The 21,029-nt window shown below is 48.7% G+C and overlaps 2 protein-coding genes across 4 annotated transcripts in view; one reads left to right on the forward strand and one right to left on the reverse strand.

The window, feature by feature from the left end:
• Positions 1 to 2,297, forward strand: part of LOC118087287 (occludin-like) — a 24,227-nt gene extending 21,930 nt beyond the window's left edge. For 2 of the 3 annotated variants that reach the window (XM_060275405.1, XM_035119811.2), the window contains exon 8: positions 460 to 2,297. In XM_060275405.1, coding sequence (XP_060131388.1) covers positions 460 to 561 — 102 coding nt within the window. In that variant the 3' untranslated portion in view covers positions 562 to 2,297. The remainder of the gene's footprint in view (positions 1 to 459) is intronic. The other variant, XM_035119810.2, reaches the window with a different exon arrangement.
• Positions 1,224 to 21,029, reverse strand: part of NR2F6 (nuclear receptor subfamily 2 group F member 6) — a 27,149-nt gene continuing 7,343 nt past the window's right edge. Inside the window, exons 2-4 of the mRNA XM_035120605.2 lie at positions 14,393 to 14,487; positions 8,763 to 9,287; positions 1,224 to 6,972 (exon numbers count right to left, since the gene is read on the reverse strand). Coding sequence (XP_034976496.1) covers positions 6,698 to 6,972; positions 8,763 to 9,287; positions 14,393 to 14,487 — 895 coding nt within the window. The 3' untranslated portion in view covers positions 1,224 to 6,697. The remainder of the gene's footprint in view (positions 6,973 to 8,762; positions 9,288 to 14,392; positions 14,488 to 21,029) is intronic.

Genomic DNA, 21,029 nt, shown 5'->3' on the forward strand with positions numbered 1-21,029 from the left:
AAGGAGGATGTGGGGGAGAGAAGAGAGCCTTTGTTTTTGTCCTCACAGTGGCCAAATACCCCTCAGAACCTAGGAATCCAGATAGACTGCATCTGGACCTGGAGGCTCCATTAGAACGTCAGAAAAGCTGGCTGCTGGATTCAGCACCCACAATAGGCCAGCGCCCACAGTGGCCAAATACTCCTAAGAAACTGAATCCACCCAAGTTGGTGGCCTCCTGGAATTTGGTTCTACAGATGCTTTAGCTGAGATTCCTGCATTGCAGGGGGCTGGACTAGATGACCCTCAGGGGTCCCTCCCAACTCTACAATTCTATGACACTTGGAAGGTCTCTTCCAACTCTACCATCCTGTGAAAAGCTGGGTTGAGAAATATATTTGAATCTGCGGCCCGAGCGAGAATACCGTGAATTGTGTTCTGTTTTCTAACGCGTTTTCCTTGCAAATTCACGCCTTGCAGACTCCCGACTACCAGAGCAAGAAAATGGACAGCAAGTCTCTGCGGAACAAGCTCTTCCACATCAAGCGGATGGTCAGCGACTACGACAAGAGTCGGGCGTAACTTGGAGAGGGGAGCGAGGCAGGCGGCTGCAGGGGGCGCGGTCAACGCTCCCGTTTTCTGCAGAATTTGAACCCCAAAACAAGACAAGCAGGGATGCTTTCTTTCGAGCTGTACATATGTCAAGATGACCTCTTTGATCCATTCCCGTGCCAATTTTGCAAAACCATTTTTTAAAAAAGCAACTCCATTTTCTTGGGATCCTGGAACTCTGAACATGCATAGCAAAAAGAAGCCAGGAAGAAGAGAAAGAACTTACAAATCCTCATTTAGATAGAGCACTTTCTTATTTTGGGTGCCAAAGATTTTTTAAAAACCGTGGGTTGTTCCCAGCTAAGCCCAAGGAACACCGGGCACTGCCTTCCCCCCACTCCCAAGACAGGCCATGGAAGTACATGTAGTTTAGTATTGCCTATTTTGACTGGCAGCAGCTCTCCAGGGGTTTAGGCAGGTGCCTGGGGATGCCAGGAATTGAACCCGGACCCTCCGCATGCAAAATGGGTGCTCTGTAACTTAAGCTCTCGGGGGAGCCACCTTAACATGAGCAAAGCCACTACAGCCCATCTAGTTTAGTGTAGCCTACACCGACTGGCAGCAGCGATGCTGCAGCATCTCAGCCAGGGGTCTTACTCCAGGCCTGCTGAGAAACATTTTTGCATGAAAAGCATGTGCTCCGACTTTGAGCCGCAACCCTTTCCCATCGCCCATGTATTCAGAGTAGACCCACTGAAGTCAATGGTCCTACGTCGGCCATTCCCATCCCTTTCGCGAAGGAGGCATAGTTGGTTGCAACCCTGAACTTGTGCTCTTTAAAAAGCACTGTACAAAATTAGCCATCGAGGAATTGCTTGTGCAGAACGCAGCCCAGGGATGAAGATGGAGGCTCACCGATCTCCCATGCCTGGATTATCAATTGATAAGAGCGTGGGTTCGAGCCCTATGTTGGGCAAAAGATCCTTGCATTGCTGGGGGTTGGACTCGATGACCTTAGGGGTGGCTTCCACCTCAACAACCCTATGATTAGGCGAATCTTGAATCAGCTCTCACCCACCCCAAACGATAGGATTTCATGCCATTGTGTGTTTCGCACTTCCCTGAGCGGCAAGGAGTTAAACAGCACCCAAGAATAATTCTGAAATCTTTTGCCAGCATTTCTGCCGGGTTTTCAAAGAGCTGGTTCTCCCTTCCCAAGTGAAGCTGGTGTACTGAGAAACCCATCAGCGGCCTTCCTTAGGAAATTCCAAATGTTCCCCAGCATCTTGGGAGTTTCATCATATCTCCGCACACCAATGCACCTGCTGATAAAACTTTTTTTGGGGGGGGGACGGAACATTCTTGACACATGTCCGAAAAAGCAGGGTGGCATTGCGATTTCACATGCACAGAAAATCCAGAGAAAGGTTTTGCTTAGCCAAGCTTCAACTCAGTGGGGGAATTTGGCAAGGCACGGCAGCGAACGGCGAGAAAAACTCTCAGACCTGGGGGAATTGATTGACACACACAAGACTAAAAATACGAAGTCAAAGTGTGAATAGGGGGTAGGGGGGGCGTCCCATTCCAAAACAGAGAGACACCCCCAGCAATCAGACGGCAGACTCCCGAATATTCACTCCCATTGATGCAGGTTCAAAGCGAACCGTCCAGTGATCCATCTACTGACTCATTCAGCATTGTAAATATACAACCCCCATTTATGCATGTTTGGGGATTTATCCATTTGAGTGTGGGGAAGCTGGGGGTTTCGGAGGGGTTGGGGAGGGGGGTAAACAGTTGTGTGTATGTGTGCGTTTTTAATAGTTCCTTTAATAAAAGTGGGGAATGCTGGCTGTGGAGATCCAGGTGTGTTTTGTAGCCGTTTGAGATCAACTTGCAGAGCTGGAAGGGTCCCCCAGGGGTCATCCAGACCAACCCCCCACCCTGCAATTACAGCTAGAGGATCCCCAAAAGATGTTGGCTTTCTTTGGATTAAAATTAGCAAGTGGGAGTGCTGGTTGTTCAGAAGCATCACTGTCTCCAAATAGCTTTGTCCTCCGTGAATTTGTCCAATCCTCTTTTAAAGCCACCTGGCCTGCCTCCTGTGGGAGGGAGTTCCACAGTTTAACTTTGTGCTGCAAAGTTTACCTGTGCTGAATCGTCTTAAAACAGTGACGCCACTTCTCCCCACCCCCTCCAAACCCTTTCCCCTCCAAGAAACACAAACCAACCACTGCCTGCCTTTTTTTTCCTAAGAAAAAACAATATTTATTGTTTCATTGGCTGTGCATCAAATCAGAAAAGGAGGCATCCGCAACGAAATCAAACCCGACAGCCGTTCCTTCCCCTCTTTTCGACATTTTGGTTGGCACAAGTCACCCTCTCCTTCCATCCGGACACCCAAATCCGGTTTCCACGAACCGGGGGGGGGGGGAATTAATGAGTAGGATTTTTATCCAAGGGCCCCACTGAATCGAAACTTTTGGGGGACATTTCTCTCTCTATGGCTTTTAATTAAGAGCGGTACCCAAACTCCCGTGGAAATCAGAGAGACCTCAAAGTGCATAGTTTTTAGTTTTAAATTGGGTCCACTTAGGTCATTACTGCCCGTGAGTTTCGGACAGAGAATAAACCTGGGATTAAATGGAACGGGGGACGACGACCTCCTGCTATACTCATGGTTCTGAGCTAAGGGCTGCTACAGACATGAATATAGGAAGGTGCTCACAACTGAACACAGGCAGGCAGTGGTTCTCTGTCCAGCCTCTTCGGAGATCGGACCAGGCCATTTCTGCATGGAGACCCTGGGAAAACTTCCTCTTAAGAACTTTGCTTACAGGGGGGGGGGCTTGAAGAATAAGAGGGGCAATGTAGCAGCGGCTCTAAGCCATGGTAGTTCAATGGAGCCTCCAGTTTGAAGCGCAGTCTACCTCTGATGCTCGGGGGTATGGGATTGGCCAGTGTGGGTCAGGTGGCAGATTCAACACACCCAGCCAGGCCGGCTCTGCTCGGGTTAGCTGTGATTCTTGCATTGCAGGGGGTTGGACTAGATGACCCTTTGGTCCCCTGCCAACCCTACAATTCTATTACCCTTCACCTGTGCCCTTCCTGACCCGGGATGTTCTTCAGGAACCTCACATCATACAACTGGGATTTTAAAAAAAACACATCTGATTTTCACCATTTTTTAAAAAAACAAAAACATAATTTTATTCTAAGCGCAGAATCTGAATTTCCTTGATGCAGAATTTGTAGGCGGGGTGGGGATAGCTTGCATAGATTACAACCGGTACTTTGGATCTGGGAGACCTGAGTTAGAGGCACATCACTCCCATGGACATGTATAATTCAGGGGGAAATAGTCCTCTGGTCTCAGTTTTTCCCATCCGGAAAATGGGTTTGAGGGCAATTCATACTGGCGTCACTGAGAGGACACACAGGCCAAGCGGAGATCCTTAGAGCAGGTCTGCAGGCTGGAGGAAAGAGAATGATCCATGAGAAAAACAGCAGCAGGGGGGTTGTTTTCGTTTTTTAGTGTCTCAGTCAAAACTGATCCGACCAGCAAAGGAAGCCGGAATCCCGTTGCGAAAAGAGGAAGATCGCTGTGTTTTAAAAGTCGTCAGTATATTTCAAATTGCATGCAGCTCAAAACTATTTTGCATAGCATCTTCAACAAACATGGAGGGAGCGCCACCCAGGCGAGGCGGACTTCCCCCACTGCGGACGGAGGAAGTGGGGCAGGCAGCTTCCATCACAAGTAAGGGGGCAACGGTGCTGAGCATGTCAAAATGTGGCTCGTCTTTGTGGCGGACGGGAACCTGCCAGCGACCAAGGACACTTGTTGTCCAAGTAGCTTGTTTATCCAGCCCAGTGTTTTACGCTCTGACCAGGAGCCCCTGAGACCCCGGAAGAGGCATCTCACAGCATAACCCCATTTGAGACCCCTGGGTCTTTCTGAGTTTTGGTCCTTGCCCCTAATGTAAAATTCTAGTCCTCATGGAGTCTAATTCAAGAGCCGATTTATAAAAGCAGGAGCAATTGGAGGTGTCTTTGTCCGAGCCACACCCAGCTCTATGTTGCCTTACACTGGCTGGCAGCTTCTCTCCAGGGTTCGGGGGCAAAGGGGTCGTTTACGACCTGGAGGAGCTATTGGGGCCCTTCAGGCACGCCAAGCACTGTGTGAGTGCCTGGAGGCAGTTGGAGGATGGATGGCGGCTAACAGATTGAGGTTGAATCCTGACAAGAAGTACTGTTTTGGGGGGACAGGAGGCGGGCAGGTGTGGAGGACTCCCTGGTCCTGAATGGGATACCTGTGCCCCTGAAGGGCCAGGTGCGCAGCCTGGGAGTCATTTTGGACTCACAGCTGTCCATGGAGGCGCAGGTCAGTTCTGTGTCCAGGGAAGCTGTCTACCAACTCCATCTGGTACGGAGGATGAGACCCTTCCTGCCTGCACATTGTCTCGCCAGAGTGCTCCATGCTCTGGTTATCTCACACTTGGACCACTGCAATGCGCTCTATGCGGGGCTCCTTTTGAAGGTGACCCGGAAACTACAACTAATCCAGAATGCGGCAGCTAGACTGGTGACTGGGAGCGGCCGCCAAGACCACATAACACCGGTCCTGAAAGACCTAGATTGGCTCCCAGTAAATTTCCGAGCACAATTCAAAGTGTTGGTGCTGACCTTGAAAGCCCTAAATGGCCTCGGTCCAGTATACCTGAAGGACAGTCTCTACTCCCATCATTCTGCCTGGACACTGAGGTCCAGCTCTGGGCGCTTTCTGGCGGTTCCCTCACTGCAAGAAGTGAAGTTACAGGGAACCAGGCAAAGGGGCTTCTCAGTACTGGCACCCTCCCTGTGGAACGCCCTCCCACCAGATGTCAACAGCAACTACCTGACTTTTAGAAGACATCTGAAGGCAGCCCTGTTTAGGGAAGTTTTTAAATGTTTGATGTTTTATTGTGTTTTTAATATCCTGTTAGAAGCCGCCCAGAGTGGCTGGGGAGGCCCGGCCAGATGGGCGGGGTATAAGTAATAAATTATTGTTATTATTCAGGGTGCAGAGGGGGTGTCCCATCACTGAGCTGTGCCCTCACCCTGGAAGGCTGGCAGTACCCCGACAGTAATGCAAGATTCTAGTCCTAGTGTTACTGGCAGTGAATCAAGACTCTAGTCCTCATGCGTCTGAATTGCAGGCAGATCTAAACAGGAGCACAGAAAGTTATACTGAGTCCACGTAACCTAGGGGAGCAACTGCTTGGGTCTTCTGCCCCCCCCCCAGGTCCTTTAAGCTGAACATGCCAGAGGCTGGATCTGGGGCCTTCTGCACGCGCCTAGAGCCGCTCTCTGCTTGTGGGAAAGGAAATTCTCCTATCTGCCTTGGTTCCACGCAGGGTTGCACCCAGACATCTGGGAAATTTGCACATTAGGTGAATCCCAAAGTAACAGCCCCCCCCCACCTCACCCCATTGCAACAAAAGGTTTTCTCTCAAAACACCTCCCTGTTTCGATTGCGAAAATCTGGCTTACTTCCAGGCTAAACAGCTTGCAAATTCGCCCTGGGGGCCCAATCCACCTCAGTCACGGTCCACCGCTGCTTTGGGGCTCCCCATCACCCCAGACTCCTTGGACACACTGGCTTGGGGGGTGCCCCACAACATCTGGGGAGGGGCATCAGGCAGCAGAAGGCGAATCAAGAGAAATGGGGGTGAGAGGAGAGGGGTCAGGCTCCCCCCTCTCTGAGGCCCAAGAATCAAGGAAGTTGGGGGGCAGAAGCCCCCCAGCAAAGCCTCCGGGGGAACCATCTGTCTCCTTGAAGCCGGAGTGGATAAACGAAACGAAACCAGGAAAACAAAACCAAGGGCGCTACATTTCCTGCGCCCGCAATGGAACGGAAATGGAGAAATTCCCAATGGACACCCGCCCTGGCCCTCTCTTGGCACTGGGGTTGGGGGTAGAGGCAGTCACAGCCGATGGGGTGGTCCCCCCAGCCCACCCCCTGAAACGGGGAAAAATTGCACAGAGTTCGCTGCCTCGATCCGGGGGAATCGGGTGGTGCCAGAGGACATCCAGGCTGTCGGTGTGGCGGCCGCAAGAACCAGCAGGGCAGATGGGGGGGCGGGGCGGGAAAGCAGGTTCCCGACAACTCCGCGCACTCGTCGTCTCCTCACTGCCCCGTCCCGTAGGGCCAGTTGAAGGTGCTTCCCGAGAGTAGCATGTCCCTGATGAGCGTCTCAATGGGCGTCTTGCCCACCAGTCTCATGAAGAAGAGCTGCGAGATGAGCGAGGCGGGGACGGCCCGCAGCGCGGGGAGGCGAAGCAAGAGTCTGCCGAAGCGCTGCGGCTGCGAGGGGTACTGCGAGCGGACGTACTCCGTGAGCGCCACCTGCGCTTTCTCCTGCAGGCTCTCCACGTGCGCAGGGTCCGAGAGGCCGCAGGCGTCTGAAACAGAGGAGATGGTTAGCGTTCGTGAGAGCCTGGGCCGGCCCCCCTCCTGTTCCCAAATAACCCTCAGAACCTAAGAATGCAGATAGACTGCCTCTAGACCTGGAGGTTCCACAAAGACAGGCCTGGCTGCTGGATCAAGCCAAAGTGTGTGTTGCAGGGGGGGGGGATAGAGATACACCTCTACTCCTGATAGGCTCTGACAGTAGAGACTCTCTCATGGTGGTGGGTTTGAGCCCTACGTTGGGCAAAAGATTCCTGCATTGCCGGGGGCTGGGCTAGATGACCCTCAAGCCGCTTCCAACACTACAATTCCACGATCCTGTCCTCACAGTGGCTAAATAACCCTGAGAAACTAGGAACCGAGATAGACTGCCTCTGGACATGGAGGTTCCACAAAGATACCAGAAGAGGCTGGCTGCCGGATCAAGCCGAAGAGAGCGGCCCATCTAATCCAGCATCCTTTTTGCACACTGTACAATTACCCTTAGGAACCCAGATAGACTGCCATTGGGCATGCAGGCTTGCACTCTGTCTCGCCACAAGGTGGCGCTGCCTCCATGCATGATGAGAAATGGTGAAGAGGGAGCCCACAGCGCCACCCGCGTCCCTATAATATTATATAATTATTACCAAATAATTATAATTGCACAATTATGAGAATAATTACCGTACTTTTCTGTGTGTGAGACGAGGGTTTTTGTTTTTTTTTACTCTAAAATAATGTTCTAAATCGGGGCTCGTCTTATACACGGATAGTGCGGGGGGGGGGACGCGACTGGTTTCTGCCACAAGCAGGAGGTTGTCAGAGGCAACTGGGTGGGTGATTTGTGGCTGCGGCAAGGGCTGCTTTGGGGGTTGGCTGTTGCTGCGCCAATAGTGCATGCATGCGCTTGCCGGCTGCTGGTGGCAATCGGGCAGATGCTCTGGCTTTTGTGACGCCTGGGGTTGGCAGAGTTTGTCAGTCTGGCGAGTGGTTTTCAGCATTGCCCCCCCCCTCCAAAAAGCTCAACAACTATGGGCCATCTCCCCCCATTTTCTTAAATTGGATTACCCAAAAATAGGGGTTGTCTTATACATGGTGTAAGGGGCAAAGAGTACAGAGAGCCCCCTCCCATCCTGAGGAGCATCTCCCCCACCAGCAGTAGTGCCAGCGGGGAGGGGGAAGAGTCAAGTGAGGAAAGAGAAGGGAGGGGACGGGGCTCTGGCAGCATAGGAGAGCCCTTGCTCCACGTGGGAGAGGAAGAGAGGGAGGGGGAAAAGGGGGAGAAGGAAAACAGGGAAAGGAGGCCCTTTTCCCCTCCGGTTTCGGAATTACGCAGGAGGAAACGCGGAAGGCGATTTGGCGTGCCCAGACTCTTATGCTGGAAGAAGACGCGGAGCGCGCTATTCCAGGGTTCTGGTTCGGACCAGAAGGATGTATCCTGTACAGCTCTATCACTGTAAATAGACTGCACTTAATAAAAGCATGAAAAGGCCAGAACGTGCAGAGTCGTTACTCTAGAGTAGTCGCAACGCCCATCCTATGAGACATGGTATATGATAATAATTATTATATAATAATAATGGTATACAATAAAATTGTTGTTGCTGTTACTGCTCTACTTCTTAGTACTACTGTGATTTTATGGCATTTTGATTTACTTCAACAAAGTATTTCCGTTCAGAGAGAGGAAAAACCTCCAAATCCAGGAAGAAACAGCAGCAATTTGGCAAGAGCCAAAAATGCAGCTTGGCTCACTCGCTCGAGCCGCCTCAATACAGCCGGGAATGGCCGGTGTGCTCACCTGGGGTGAAGAGGGCGATGGCTTTGAGGCAGCTGTACTCCGCCAGGTCCACCTGCAGCCGGTTGAGCTTCTCCACCTGGTCCTGGAAGATGCGGATCTGGTCCATGAAGGAGACCACGCGGTCGGCCGACATGGGGGCCGCGTGGAAGCCGGCGGCGGCCAGCAGTGGCGCCATGTGCAGCGGCAGGGCAGACTGCGCGGCGTTGAGGACGAAGAGCTCGCTCCAGCTGAGCCGCAGCAGCGCCACCTGGTCCGAGACGGGCAGGTCAGGGAAGAAGGGGATGTTTCGCGCCCACTCCACCGTGCTGAAGAGGAGCCGCGCCGCCAGCTCACAGATGTTATCAATGCCCATCACGCTACCTTGCTGGGCATACTGGGAGCTGAAGCGTGCGGTGGGGTAGGGCTCGGCACGGAGGAGCTGCGAAATCAGCTCCGAGACGGGCTGGCCGTTGTAGTACTCGCCGCTGGGCAGGGCGTTGGGGCTGGCGCTGGAGTGGGTGGGAGGGATCCGGCCCCTCTGGACGGCTGCGGGAAGCAAGCAGGGAGAGTTGGTTAAGGCGGGCAGAGGGGGCGTTCTTTGCTCGCCAACAGGGTGGCCCTATGCCACGTGCCCCTGCCGACCGGTAAAAGGAAAGGACAGGTAATTCAACAGTCGGTCTGCGAGCACTTAGGAACGGAAGCTGCGAAGACCCAGCATGGGTTTATCAAAAAGAGTCATGCCAGGCAAATCCCATTTCTTTCTTTTTTTGATGGGGTTGCAAGCTTAGTGGATCGAGGGAATGCTGCGGACATAGCGTATCTTGATTTCAGCAAGGCTTTTGATGAGGTTCCCCGTGATATTCTCGTGAGGAAGCTGGTGAAATGTGGATTGAACGAGGGAACTGTTAGGTGGATTTGTAGCTGGTTGACGGACCGAAAAGAGAGTACTCATGAATGGTTCCCTGCCATTCTGGGGGAAAGTGACCAGTTGGGTGCTGCAGGATTCTGTCCTGTGCCCGCTATTGTTCAACGTCTTTATAAACAACTTGGATGAAGGAATTGAGGTGATGCTCATCCCATTTGCAGATGACACCAAACTGGGAGGGTAGCTAATGCCGCAGAAGGCAGAATCGGGATTCAAAATGACCTTAATGGGTTGCAGAACTGGGCGCAAGCTAACGAAATGAATTTCAATAGGGACAAATGTCAAGTTCTGTACTTAGGCAGGAAGAACCAGATGCACAAATAGATGAATTTTAACAAGGAGAAATGTAAGGTACTACACTTGGGCAAAAAAAATGAAAGGCACAAATACAGGATGGGTGACACCTGGCTTGAGAGCAGTACATGTGAAAAGGATCTAGGAGTCTTGGTAAACCACAAACTTGACATGAGTCAGCAGTGTGATGCAGCAGCTAAAAAAGCCAATGCAATTCTGGGCTGTATCAATAGGAGTATAGCATCTAGATCTAGGGAAGTAATAATAGTACCTCTGTATTCTGCTCTGGTCAGACCTCACCTGGAGTACTGTGTCCAGTTCTGGGCACCACAGTTCAAGAAGGATACTGACAAGCTGGAACGTGTCCAGAAGAGGGCAAGCAAAATGGTCAAAGGCCTGGAAACGATGCCTTATGAGGAACGGCTTAGGGAGCTGGGTATGTTTAGCCTGGAGAAGAGAAGGTTAAGGGGTGATATGATAGCCATGTTCAAATATATGAAAGGATGTCATATGGAGGAGGGAGAAAGATTGTTTTCTGCTGCTCCAGAGAAGCGGACACGGAGCAATGGATTCAAACTTCAAGAAAGAAGATTCCACCTAAACATTAGGAAGAACTTCCTGACAGTAAGAGCTGTTCGGCAGTGGAATTTGCTACCAAGGAGTGTGGTGGAGTCTCCTTCTTTGGAGGTCTTTAAGCAGATGCTTGACAGGCATATGTCAAGAATGCTTTGATGGTGTTTCCTGCTTGGCAGGGGGTTGGACTGGATGGCCCTTGTGGTCTCTTCCAACTCTATGATTCTATGATTCTATGAGATTCAAAATGACCTTAGCGGGTTGGAGAACTGGGCGCAAGCTAACAAAATGAATTTCAATAGGGACAAATGTCCGATTCTGCACTTAGGCAGGCAGAACCAGATGCAGAAATATAGGATGGGGGACACATGGCTTACTAGCAGTACCTGTGGAAAGGATCTAGGGGTCTTGGTGGGCCACAAGCTGAACAGGAGCCAAGAGGGTGATGCAGCAGCAAAAAAAGCTAACACTATTCTAGGCTGCATCAGCAGAAGTCTAGTGTCCGGATCAAGGGAAATAATAGTCCCACTCTTTTCTGCCCTGGTCAGACCACACCTGGAATACTGTGTCCAATTCTGGGCGCCACAAATGAAGGAGGATGTTGACAAGCTGTCTGCTGAAGCAGTAGCTTCCCTTCCCAGGAATCACAGAATCACAGCATTGTAAAGTTGGAAGGGACCTTGACGGGCTTCTTGCCCACCCCCCTGCAAATGCCAGAATCTTTGGCTCAGCATGATCCTCTGGGCCAAAGGGAACTTTCTGGGGTCTGATCCAGCAAAGGCAGCTAAAGGTTCTCCAAATGCATCGCAGGGGGGTTGGACTAGATGGCCCGTGGGGGGGCCCCTCCAAAGCTGCAATTCTATGACTCTGTCCCGTTCCCAATGAAGGGAGGAGCTCGTAAGCAGGATCTCCCCCAGAGACCTTAGAAACCCGAGGGGGTGGCGAGCGAGGGGCACGATCATGAGACCTGTGGAAACGGGGCCAAAAATCCAAACAAAGGAATAATTTGGTGCTTGCTCGCTCGCTCTCAAGATGGTATTTGGCTCTCCAGCTGTGACCTTTACTGCTACTGAGTCATATGACCTGCCAGCCTGCAGGCTCCTTTCCTCACCCGCCTGTAAATCCTGCGCTCTCCAAACAAACACCACCTGTTTTACCGGTTTGACAGCGACCCGCTGGGCCCTCCGGCAGCCTTGAAGGCAAGCAGCTCACTCCGTAAAAGCTAGGGCCTCTTGACTCCACACCATGTCCCACTGGTATGGACCTGGTTACCTGCCTCCCCAGCCATCTCACGCTGCTAGTCCTCAACCTCCCCCATTGGCTCTGACCTAAACAGACTGATGTGGCTTTCTAGGACGCAAGCAGTTTTAGAAACACAAGATACTATATATGAGCTAGGCACCAAATGGCTCCTAAAACCAAGGTTTCCGTCGCCAATACAGGTGAAACTCGGAAAATTAGAATATCGTCGAAAAGTGCATTTATTTTAGTAATGCAACTTAAAAGGTGGAACCAATATATGAGATAGATGCATGACATGCAAAGCAAGATATGTCAAGCCTTTATTTGTTGTAATTGTAATTATTTGTCGTTAGGCGGGTCAATTATAAATGGAATGGAATTAATGAAATATAACAGCAATGTTTATTTTTGTAATTATTTGTTTTATTACTGTGGAATTTCCAAAAGAAAGCATTTGTAAAAATAAAAATAATAAATAATAAGTTGCATTACTGAAATAAATGCACTTTTCAACAATATTCTAATTTTCCGAGTTTCACCTGTGTGTGTGAAATTTGTGGAAATATATATTTGAAAAATAAAATTAAAAGTAAAATGTACCATGTCTTTTAAAAAGAGAAACTCGGATACGTAAGCCAATGTCTCTTTAAACTGAGGCTACAGTCGCCAAAACGGAATTTCTAGTTGGCGTTTTGGGACAAGTCTCATTTTCCAAATGATGGACTGACTGTGATGGATTCTCAGTTAAGCATCTGCCTAGTTCAGAGGACAACCTTGAGCCAGGTTAAGAACTTCGAGGGCTTAAAAAAGGAAAGTCACCTGGTCCAGGGACAATCGACATAACTATTGGCTTACTCCGACCTCTTTTTCTTAATGGTGACACGGACCATTCATAAGGTAGGAACATCCTTCACAACTCTGAGCAAGGCAGTGGGGGAAGCGAAGGCAAGCGACAACAACTCACTGTAACGCTGTTTGGTGCTCCTGCTGCACAGAAAAAAAGCATTTTGGTTCCTGGAATTCATTCTGATTATGCAACCTGGCTCCCGGGCATCTCCACTCAGTTGCAAGTGGCTCCTGGCTAATTTTGAACCCTGGTTCTGCTGCGTTCCAGCTGGGGCCTGTGGTGCCAGGCACTTTGACCCTGGGTTATCCGTGCCAGTGCCAGGCTTTTGACCTCTTTGCGTTGTTGGCGTAAGGCAGCTCCTAAGCATCGATTCCCTGACACAACTCTCTTTTAGGTCGGGTCTTGGTGTGGCTGGCTGACTTCACCAAAGGTCAGAGCGTCTGCTATAGAGTCCTGCCAGTGGAGTCACCTTCTGCCATCCAGAGGGTACTGGGTGCGAGCTGCGCCAGGCGCTCAGCAGAACAAAATTAAATTAAATTTTGTTCTGCTGGAATTTGCTACCAAGGAGTGTGGTGGAGTCTCCTTCTTTGGAGGTCTTTAAGCAGAGGCTTGACAGCCATCTGTCAGGAATGCTTTGATGGTGTTTCCTGCTTGGCAGGGGGTTGGACTGGATGGCCCTTGTGGTCTCTTCCAACTCTATGATTCTATGACAAAATACATGTTTGCAGAAGACAGAGTGATTGGAACTTAAAGAATGAATATCATATGTAGCTGCATGTTACAGGTAGGTAGCCGTGTTGGTCTGATGTAGTGGAAACAAAAAATAAAAAAAAAATCCTTCTAGTAGCACCTTAGAGGTCAACTAAGTTTGAGACCAACTAAGTTAGAGACCAACTAAGTTAGAGACCAACTAAGTTTCTGTTCCCAGTGGTGATGTATGGAAGTGAGAGCTTGACCATAAAGAAGGCTGAAGAATGGATGCTTTTGAATTATGGTGCTGGAGGAGACTCTTGAGAGTCCCATGGACTGCAAGAAGATCAAACCTGTCCAATCTGAAGGAAATCAGCCCTGAGTGCTCACTGAAAGGACAGATCGTGAAGCTGAGGCTCCAATACTTTGGCCACCTCATGAGAAGAGAAGACTCCCTGGAAAAGACCCTGATGTTGGGAAAGATAGAGGGCACAAGGAGAAGGGGACGACAGAGGACGAGATGGTTGGACAGTGTTCTCGAAGCCACCAACATGAGTCTGACCAAACTGCGGGAGGCAGTGGAAGACAGGAGTGCCTGGCGTGCTCTGGTCCATGGGGTCACGAAGAGTCGGACACAACTAAACAACTAAACAACAACAACAAGTTTGTCATAGGTATGAGCTGCAGAGAGCCAGGAGTCGTTTTACTCTACTCTATCTTTCTTCAGTTTTTCCCCTTCTTTTCCTTTTCTCTTGCTTTCTCCTTGGGGGCTAGCAGCTGCCTCTCAGCCTAACCTACCTCGCAGGGTTGTAGTAAAGATAAAAACGGGGAGAAGGGGAAAACAACGGGTGCTACTTAGAGCTCTTGGGAGGAAAGGTGGGATGCAGAAACATGAGGATGAAAATAAACCCCAAAATAAGTGATACATCTGATGACATGAGTTGTGTGATGCAGCGCGAAATAAATTCAGCAGCTTTCAAGGTCCTGCAAGCGACAAGGTTAACAGACATATCTGCCTTCCTCTTTGGAGTTTGTATCTCTCCAAATATCACACACACACACCCCAAAACTGGAGAGTACCTTCTTTCCTCATCCCAACGCGGAAACACTTTTTCAGGCGGCAATACTGGCATTGATTGCGGTGGTGCTGGTCGATCTGGCAGTCGCGGTTCGACCTAGGTTGAAACAAAAATCATCAGATAAGCTGCCTTTACACACACAGCCGTCCTGTACCTTTAAGGAAATGCACATATTGTTAAAAAATAAAAAATAAAAGTAAGATAAACCTCTCCTGTAAGGCACCCAGTGCTAGAAATTCCCCAGGCGCATTTTGCAACTGTTAACAAAGCAGCAGCTTACAAAAAAACCACAAGCTAAGTGCTACCATTCAAGCAAAAGTCGTGTTATATGATTGACACATCAATACAGCATTTATAATCTATAAAACAACATTAGCCAAATAGCCACAGAAAAATAAACCCTGAGTGGAAGTGGATCTCCAGGGTTTTGGACTTGGGGAATATCTCCTATTACTACCTTGGTACAGTATCAGAAATTAGAATCATAGAATCATAGAGTTGGAAGAGACCACAAGGACCATCCAGTCCAACCCCCTGCCGAGCAGGAAACACCATCAAAGCATTCCTGACAGATGGCTGTCAAGCCTCCGCTTAAAGACCTCCAAAGAAGGAGACTTCACCACACTCCTTGGCAGCAAGTTCCACTGTCGAACAGCTCTTACTGTCAGGAAGTTCTTCCTAATGTTTAGGTGGAATCTTCTTTCTTGAAGTTTGAATCCATTGCTCCGTGTCCGCTTCTCTGGAGCAGCAGAAAACAATCTTTCTCCCTCCTCCATATGACATCCTTTCATATATTTGAACATGGCTATCGTATCACCCCTTAACCTTCTCTTCTCCAGGCTAAACATACCCAGCTCCCTAAGCCGTTCCTCATAAGGCATCGTTTCCAGGCCTTTGACCATTTTGGTTGCCCTCCTCTGGACACGTTCCAGCTTGTCAGTATCCTTCTTGAACTGTGGTGCCCAGAACTGGACACCACAGTTCAAGAAGGATACTGACAAGCTGGAACGTGTCCAGAAGAGGGCAACCTAAATGGTCAAATTAATTAGCCAGGTGCCAGGCGCGTTTTGCAACTGGCGCGGGTCCCATCGCAACCACATGGGTGCCAGGCTGGCGACTGACATCTCCACCTGCTTGGCCCCTCCAGCTTTCTTAAACAGATAAGCAGAAGAGCTAATTTATTGCATTTATCTCCCACCTTTTTCTCCAAGGAGTACATGGTTCACCCCCCCCCTCAGTTAATCCCTACCACGACCCTGAGAGGTAGGCTAAGAGGCTGCGACTGACTCCAAGGTCGCCCAGTGAGCCCCATCACTGAGTGGGGATGTGAACCCTGGTCTCCTGGGTCCCAGTCTGCCATTCTCACCACTACACCACCCTGCCTTCCTAGAGCACTTCTGCTAGGGGGAGGCTCTACTGTATACAGTGGTACCTCTGGAAACGTACCTGATCCGTTCCGGGGTGCCATTAGCACCCCGAAAAGTATGTATCCAGAGTGGCGATAGCGCATGTGCACGAAGCGCGCATAATGCTTCTGCGCAAGCACGCGTGGCGGAACCCGGAAGTAAACACTTCCTGGTCTGCTGCGTACTTAACCTGAAAGTACGCAAGCTGAAGCAGACGTAATAGAGGTATGCCTGTATATTAAGTAGGTAGGTTGTTGTTGTTGTTTAGTCGTTTAGTCGTGTCGGACTCTTCGTGACCCCATGGATCAGAGCACGCCAGGCACTCCTGTCTTCCACTGCCTCCTGCATTTGGTCAGACTCATGTTCGTAGCTTCGAGAACACTGTCCAACCATCTCGTCCTCTGTCGTCCCCTTCTCCTTGTGCCCTCAATCTTTCCCAACATCAGGGTCTTTTCCAGGGAGTCTTCTCTTCTCATGAGGTGGCCAAAGTCTTGGAGCCTCAGCTTCAGGATCTGTCCTTCCAGTGAGCACTCAGGGCTGATTTCCTGAAGAATGGAGAGGTTTGATCTTCTTGCAGTCCATGGGACTCTCAAGAGTCTCCTCCAGCACCATGATTCAAAAGCATCCATTCTTCGGCGATCAGCCTTCTTTATGGTCCAGCTCTCACTGGTAGGTAAATAAATAAGTAAATAAATTGGAAGCAAAATGTCACTTAGAGAAGAATCAGAAATATTTTCCTGGAAGCCTGAATTTGTTTTATTCTGGATTGTTTGATTGGATATTTTAATGTGTTGTAAACAACTTTGAGATGTTTTTTTTCTTTAAAATATAAAGTGATATAGAAATCATCATCATCATCGTCCCACTTTTTTTCGGGGGGGGGGGGGGGATTGTGCCTAGCCATTCTATTGTGGCAACTATAACCTGGGTTTAAGGTGCCACTTGGCGATTGGCCTATATATCCGAGTTTCTAACCACGGGGAGAAGAGAATTCTGGACTCCGCATTGGTTGTGATGAACCCCTGCCAATTCCTGCCCCCCTCCCAATCCCATTTGGACACTTGCCTTCTGTACTATAATAATAATAATAATAATAATAATAATAATAATAATAATAATAATAATAATAATATAATTTTTATTTATACCCGGCCCTCCCCAGTCAAAAACCGGGCTCAGGGCGGCTGACACCAACAGAACCACAATAAAACATAAAAACAATTAATTAAAATACAGATTAAAATACAGTATTAAAATTTAAAGTGCAGCCTCATTTCAAGTAGGCCATAACTAGCAAAGAATCGCAACCCTCTCTCTTCTCCAAATGCACACACAGACAACTTCTCTCTTTCGGGGGCCCATCAGGTCAATGCGCATGAGCAGGCAAAGGAGTCAGGAATCCCAAAAATTCCCTCCGCCCCGGACAAGGGGCTCTGGGGAGAGGGTTGCCAGGGCAGGAGGGATAAAGCAGGAAGGCAGGCGAGACTGCCTCGCCTCAGAGGAAGAGGCCTATCATCGGAAAGACGCTTTAGACCGCATCACAACGCTGGTCCACTGAAGCTTAAGACTGCCTGCACTGACTGGCAGCGACTCTCCAAGGTTTCAGGACCCTGGGCACAGCATTGGGGACATGCCATTGGGGACTGAGCCCTTAAGCTAGGGTCCTTTCATTTAGAAATGGAGCAGGGATCTAGTCCTCATGATTTTAAACTGGTACACATGAACACGTGCAGAGGAGGGTGGTGGCCAACAACTTCCTGACATTGAGAGCTGGGGAACAGTCTCCCTCAGGAGGCTATGGACTCTCCTTCCTTGGAGACTTTTAAGCAGAGGTTGGAGGACCATCTGTCAAGGATGCTTGAGCTGAGATTCCTGCATTGCAGGGGGTTGGACTGGATGACCCTCAGGGGCCCCTTCCGACTCTACTATTCTATGTTGTTGTTGCTGTTGTTGTTGTTTAGTTGTGTCCGCCTCTTAGTGACCCCATGGACCAGAGCACGCCAGGCACTCCTGTCTTCCACTGCCTCCCGCAGTTCGGTCAAACTCATGTTCGTAGCTTCGAGAACACTGTCCAACCATCTTGTCCTCTGTCGTCCCCTTCTCCTTGTGCCCTCCATCTTTCCCAACATCAGGGTCTTTTCCAGGGAGTCTTCTCTTCTCATGAGGTGGCCAAAGTATTGGAGCCTCAGCTTCACGATCTGTCCTTCCAGTGAGCACTCAGGGCTGATTTCCTTCAGAATGGATAGGTTTGATCTTCTCAAGTGTCTCCTCCAGCACCATAATTCAAAAGCATCAATTCTTCAGCGATCAGCCTTCTTTATGGTCCAGCTCTCACTTCCATACATCACTCCTGGGAAAACCATAGCTTTAACTATCCGGACCTTTGTCGGCAAGGTGATGTCTCTGCTTTTTAAGATGCTGTCTAGGTTTGTCATTGCTTTTCTCCCAAGAAGCAGGCGTCTTTTAATTTCGTGACTGCTGTCACCATCTGCAGTGATCAAGGAGCCCAAGAAAGTAAAATCTCTCACTGCCTCCATTTTCTTCCCCTTCTATTTGCCAGGAGGTGATGAGACCAGTGGCCACAAACTTTGTTTTTTTGATGTTGAGCTTCAGACCATATTTTGCGCTCTCCTCTTTCACCCTCATTAAAAGGTTCTTTAAATTTCTTTTAAAGACAGAGGACGTAAATTTCTTTAAATAACCCACATTTTACATGTGGGTTATTCTGTTCCTCCATAGTAGTACAGAGGTACCTTGTTTTACAAGCATAATCAATTCCGGAGGTCCGTTTGTAAACCAAAACAGGTTGTAACCCAAGGTGCGCTTTCGCCAATGGGGCCTCCAAAAAAAAATTTGTCCGTAATAAAAAAAATAAAAAATGGGTTGTAATCCCAAAAAAGGTTGCAAACCTGGACACACACTTCCGGGTTTGACGTGTTTGCAACCCAAAATGTATGCAAACCAAGGTACCACTGTAGTAGTAGTAATAATTGATTATTTATACCCCACCCATCTGGTTGGGTTTCCCCAGCTACTCTGGGTGGCTCCCAATTAAAAGCACAATAAAACATCAAACATTAAAAACCTCCCTAAACAGGGCTGCCTTCAGGTGTCTTCTAAAAGCCAGATAGTTGTTTATTTCCTTGACATCTGATGGGAGGGCGTTCAACAGGGTGGGCGCCACCACCAAGAAGACCCTCTGCCTGGTTCCCTGTAACCTCACTTCTCACGATGAAGGAACCGCCAGAAGGCCTTTGGCGCTGGCTCTCTGTGTCTGGGCTGAACAATGGGGGTGGAGACGCTGCTTTGGGTATCCTTGGCGAGGCCATTTAGGGCTTTCAAGGTCAGCAGCAACACCTCCAGTGTCTTTTGCCCTCCCTTTTCCCTCACATGCCATGTCTTTATTTTTTACTTATTTGCTTACAAGCAAGAAACTTCTGCAAACTCCGGGTTTGCAGAGAAGGGCAAAAACAAGAACCCTTGATGCCTATAAATGACAGAAACGGGGAGAGGAGAAGACGGAAGAAGAATGGAAGAAATTTGGAATACGGTATATTATAAAAAATATTGTAAAATTGATATATGAAGAGAAATATAAGCAATTGTGCATGTTGAGAATGTTGCAGGTTGAGAATTAAGGGAGATATTTTTAAAATATAGAATAGAATTATATAATGGATGTTAAAGTTTAAAGAAAAGGAGATAATGGTAATTATGGATATAAAATATGAATAGAACCTGCGCGAAAGGATATGCAATGAATCGCTAAATAGGGGGCACGAGGAAGTCCATGAGGGAAATTAAGTTAGAATCAAAGATTATTTTGATTTGTAAATATTTTTTGTTTTCTTTTTTCTTGTGTGCATGTCTTGAATGTTTGAACATGGTAAGATATGTTATTGTTTTTCTTTTTCTTTATAAAAAAATTCTCAATAAAAATATACGGTATTTTTTTAAAAAATATGCAAAAACAGAAATATATTTTATATGCAGAAAAAGACCAGGGAGGCAGGAGAGGGCTCCTTTACACACGTTGGAACAAAGTGGGGCGGGGGGGGGATGTAAACAGCCGGGTCCAAAGTCTATGCAACAGAAGGGGCAGAGCAAAGGTGAAGGTGCAAAACCACCCCGCCCCACGGATAATTTTTAGCATTTTAGTAAGTTTAGGGTTTTTATGTGATCAGTTCCATGAGTTCGGGAGGTGGAGACTAAAAGGGCAAGGCCTGTACTAGCTTCTCAGGCGGATAGCACTAGGAGTAAAATTGGCAGTATAGCAGTAGTTGGGGTGTTCGTAGAGGAGGTGAGCCTTGCTATTATTAAGTAAAGAACTGGCATTATTCCTTCAATACAAATTAAAATGGATACAAGATGGGCTGCGCTCCTCAAACCTGCAAAAGGCAAAAGAGCTGTACAATCTGAAGATTCGAGTTTGGCAACGCAGATGCGCCTTAAGCAAGGCCTCTCCCACCCTTCCTTCTGCACTTTCCCCTTTTCTTTCACAGAAATGTGGAGCTGGAAGGGACCCCTAAGGCTCATCTAATCCAACCCCCCCCCCTGCAATGCTAAAGGTTCCCTGACAAGAATGGCCATCCGAACTCTGCTTTAAAAACTCCAAGGAAGGAGACTCCGCCACCTTCCAAGGAAGTCCGTTTCACTATGGAACTTTCCTTCCTTGTCATTTGAAGCCAATGAACTGAGGACTTGGGTAGCCATCGTGGTCCAGTGGGAGGGAGTTCCACAGTTTAACCATGTGCCGAATGAAGAGGAGGTTTATTATTATTATTATTATTATTATTATTATTATTATTATTATTATTATTATAGAAAAAATCTGCCCTGAATCTCTCAACCTTCAGCAAATCAGAGAAATCTGCAAATCAGAGAAATCAGCTTCTGAGTACGGATACCAATATCCATGTGAACGAACTCTGATGGGCCAAGCTTTGTCAAGGCCGATGGTCCCACTAATGATGTCATTAGGGGGCCAGATCATTTGCCACCAAAGTGGAGCGTGCGTTAAATAGGCAAATAAGGCCGGCTTTGGGCGCCGTCCAACTGTTGGGAGAAAAAAAGGCATGAAAGGCTCCCTTGTGGAGACGGCAGGGACACAAACACACCCCGTTTTATACAAGGGAAATAAATAAATTACGGGTTCAATTACTCCGGCCACAAAGAGAGAGGCCCGAGAGGCAGTCGCGAGTCCTCCTAATGTCACACAAAGGCCCTTGCTGC

This window comes from Zootoca vivipara, chromosome 6 (assembly GCF_963506605.1).
Source record: "Zootoca vivipara chromosome 6, rZooViv1.1, whole genome shotgun sequence".
Lineage (NCBI taxonomy): Eukaryota > Metazoa > Chordata > Lepidosauria > Squamata > Lacertidae > Zootoca > Zootoca vivipara.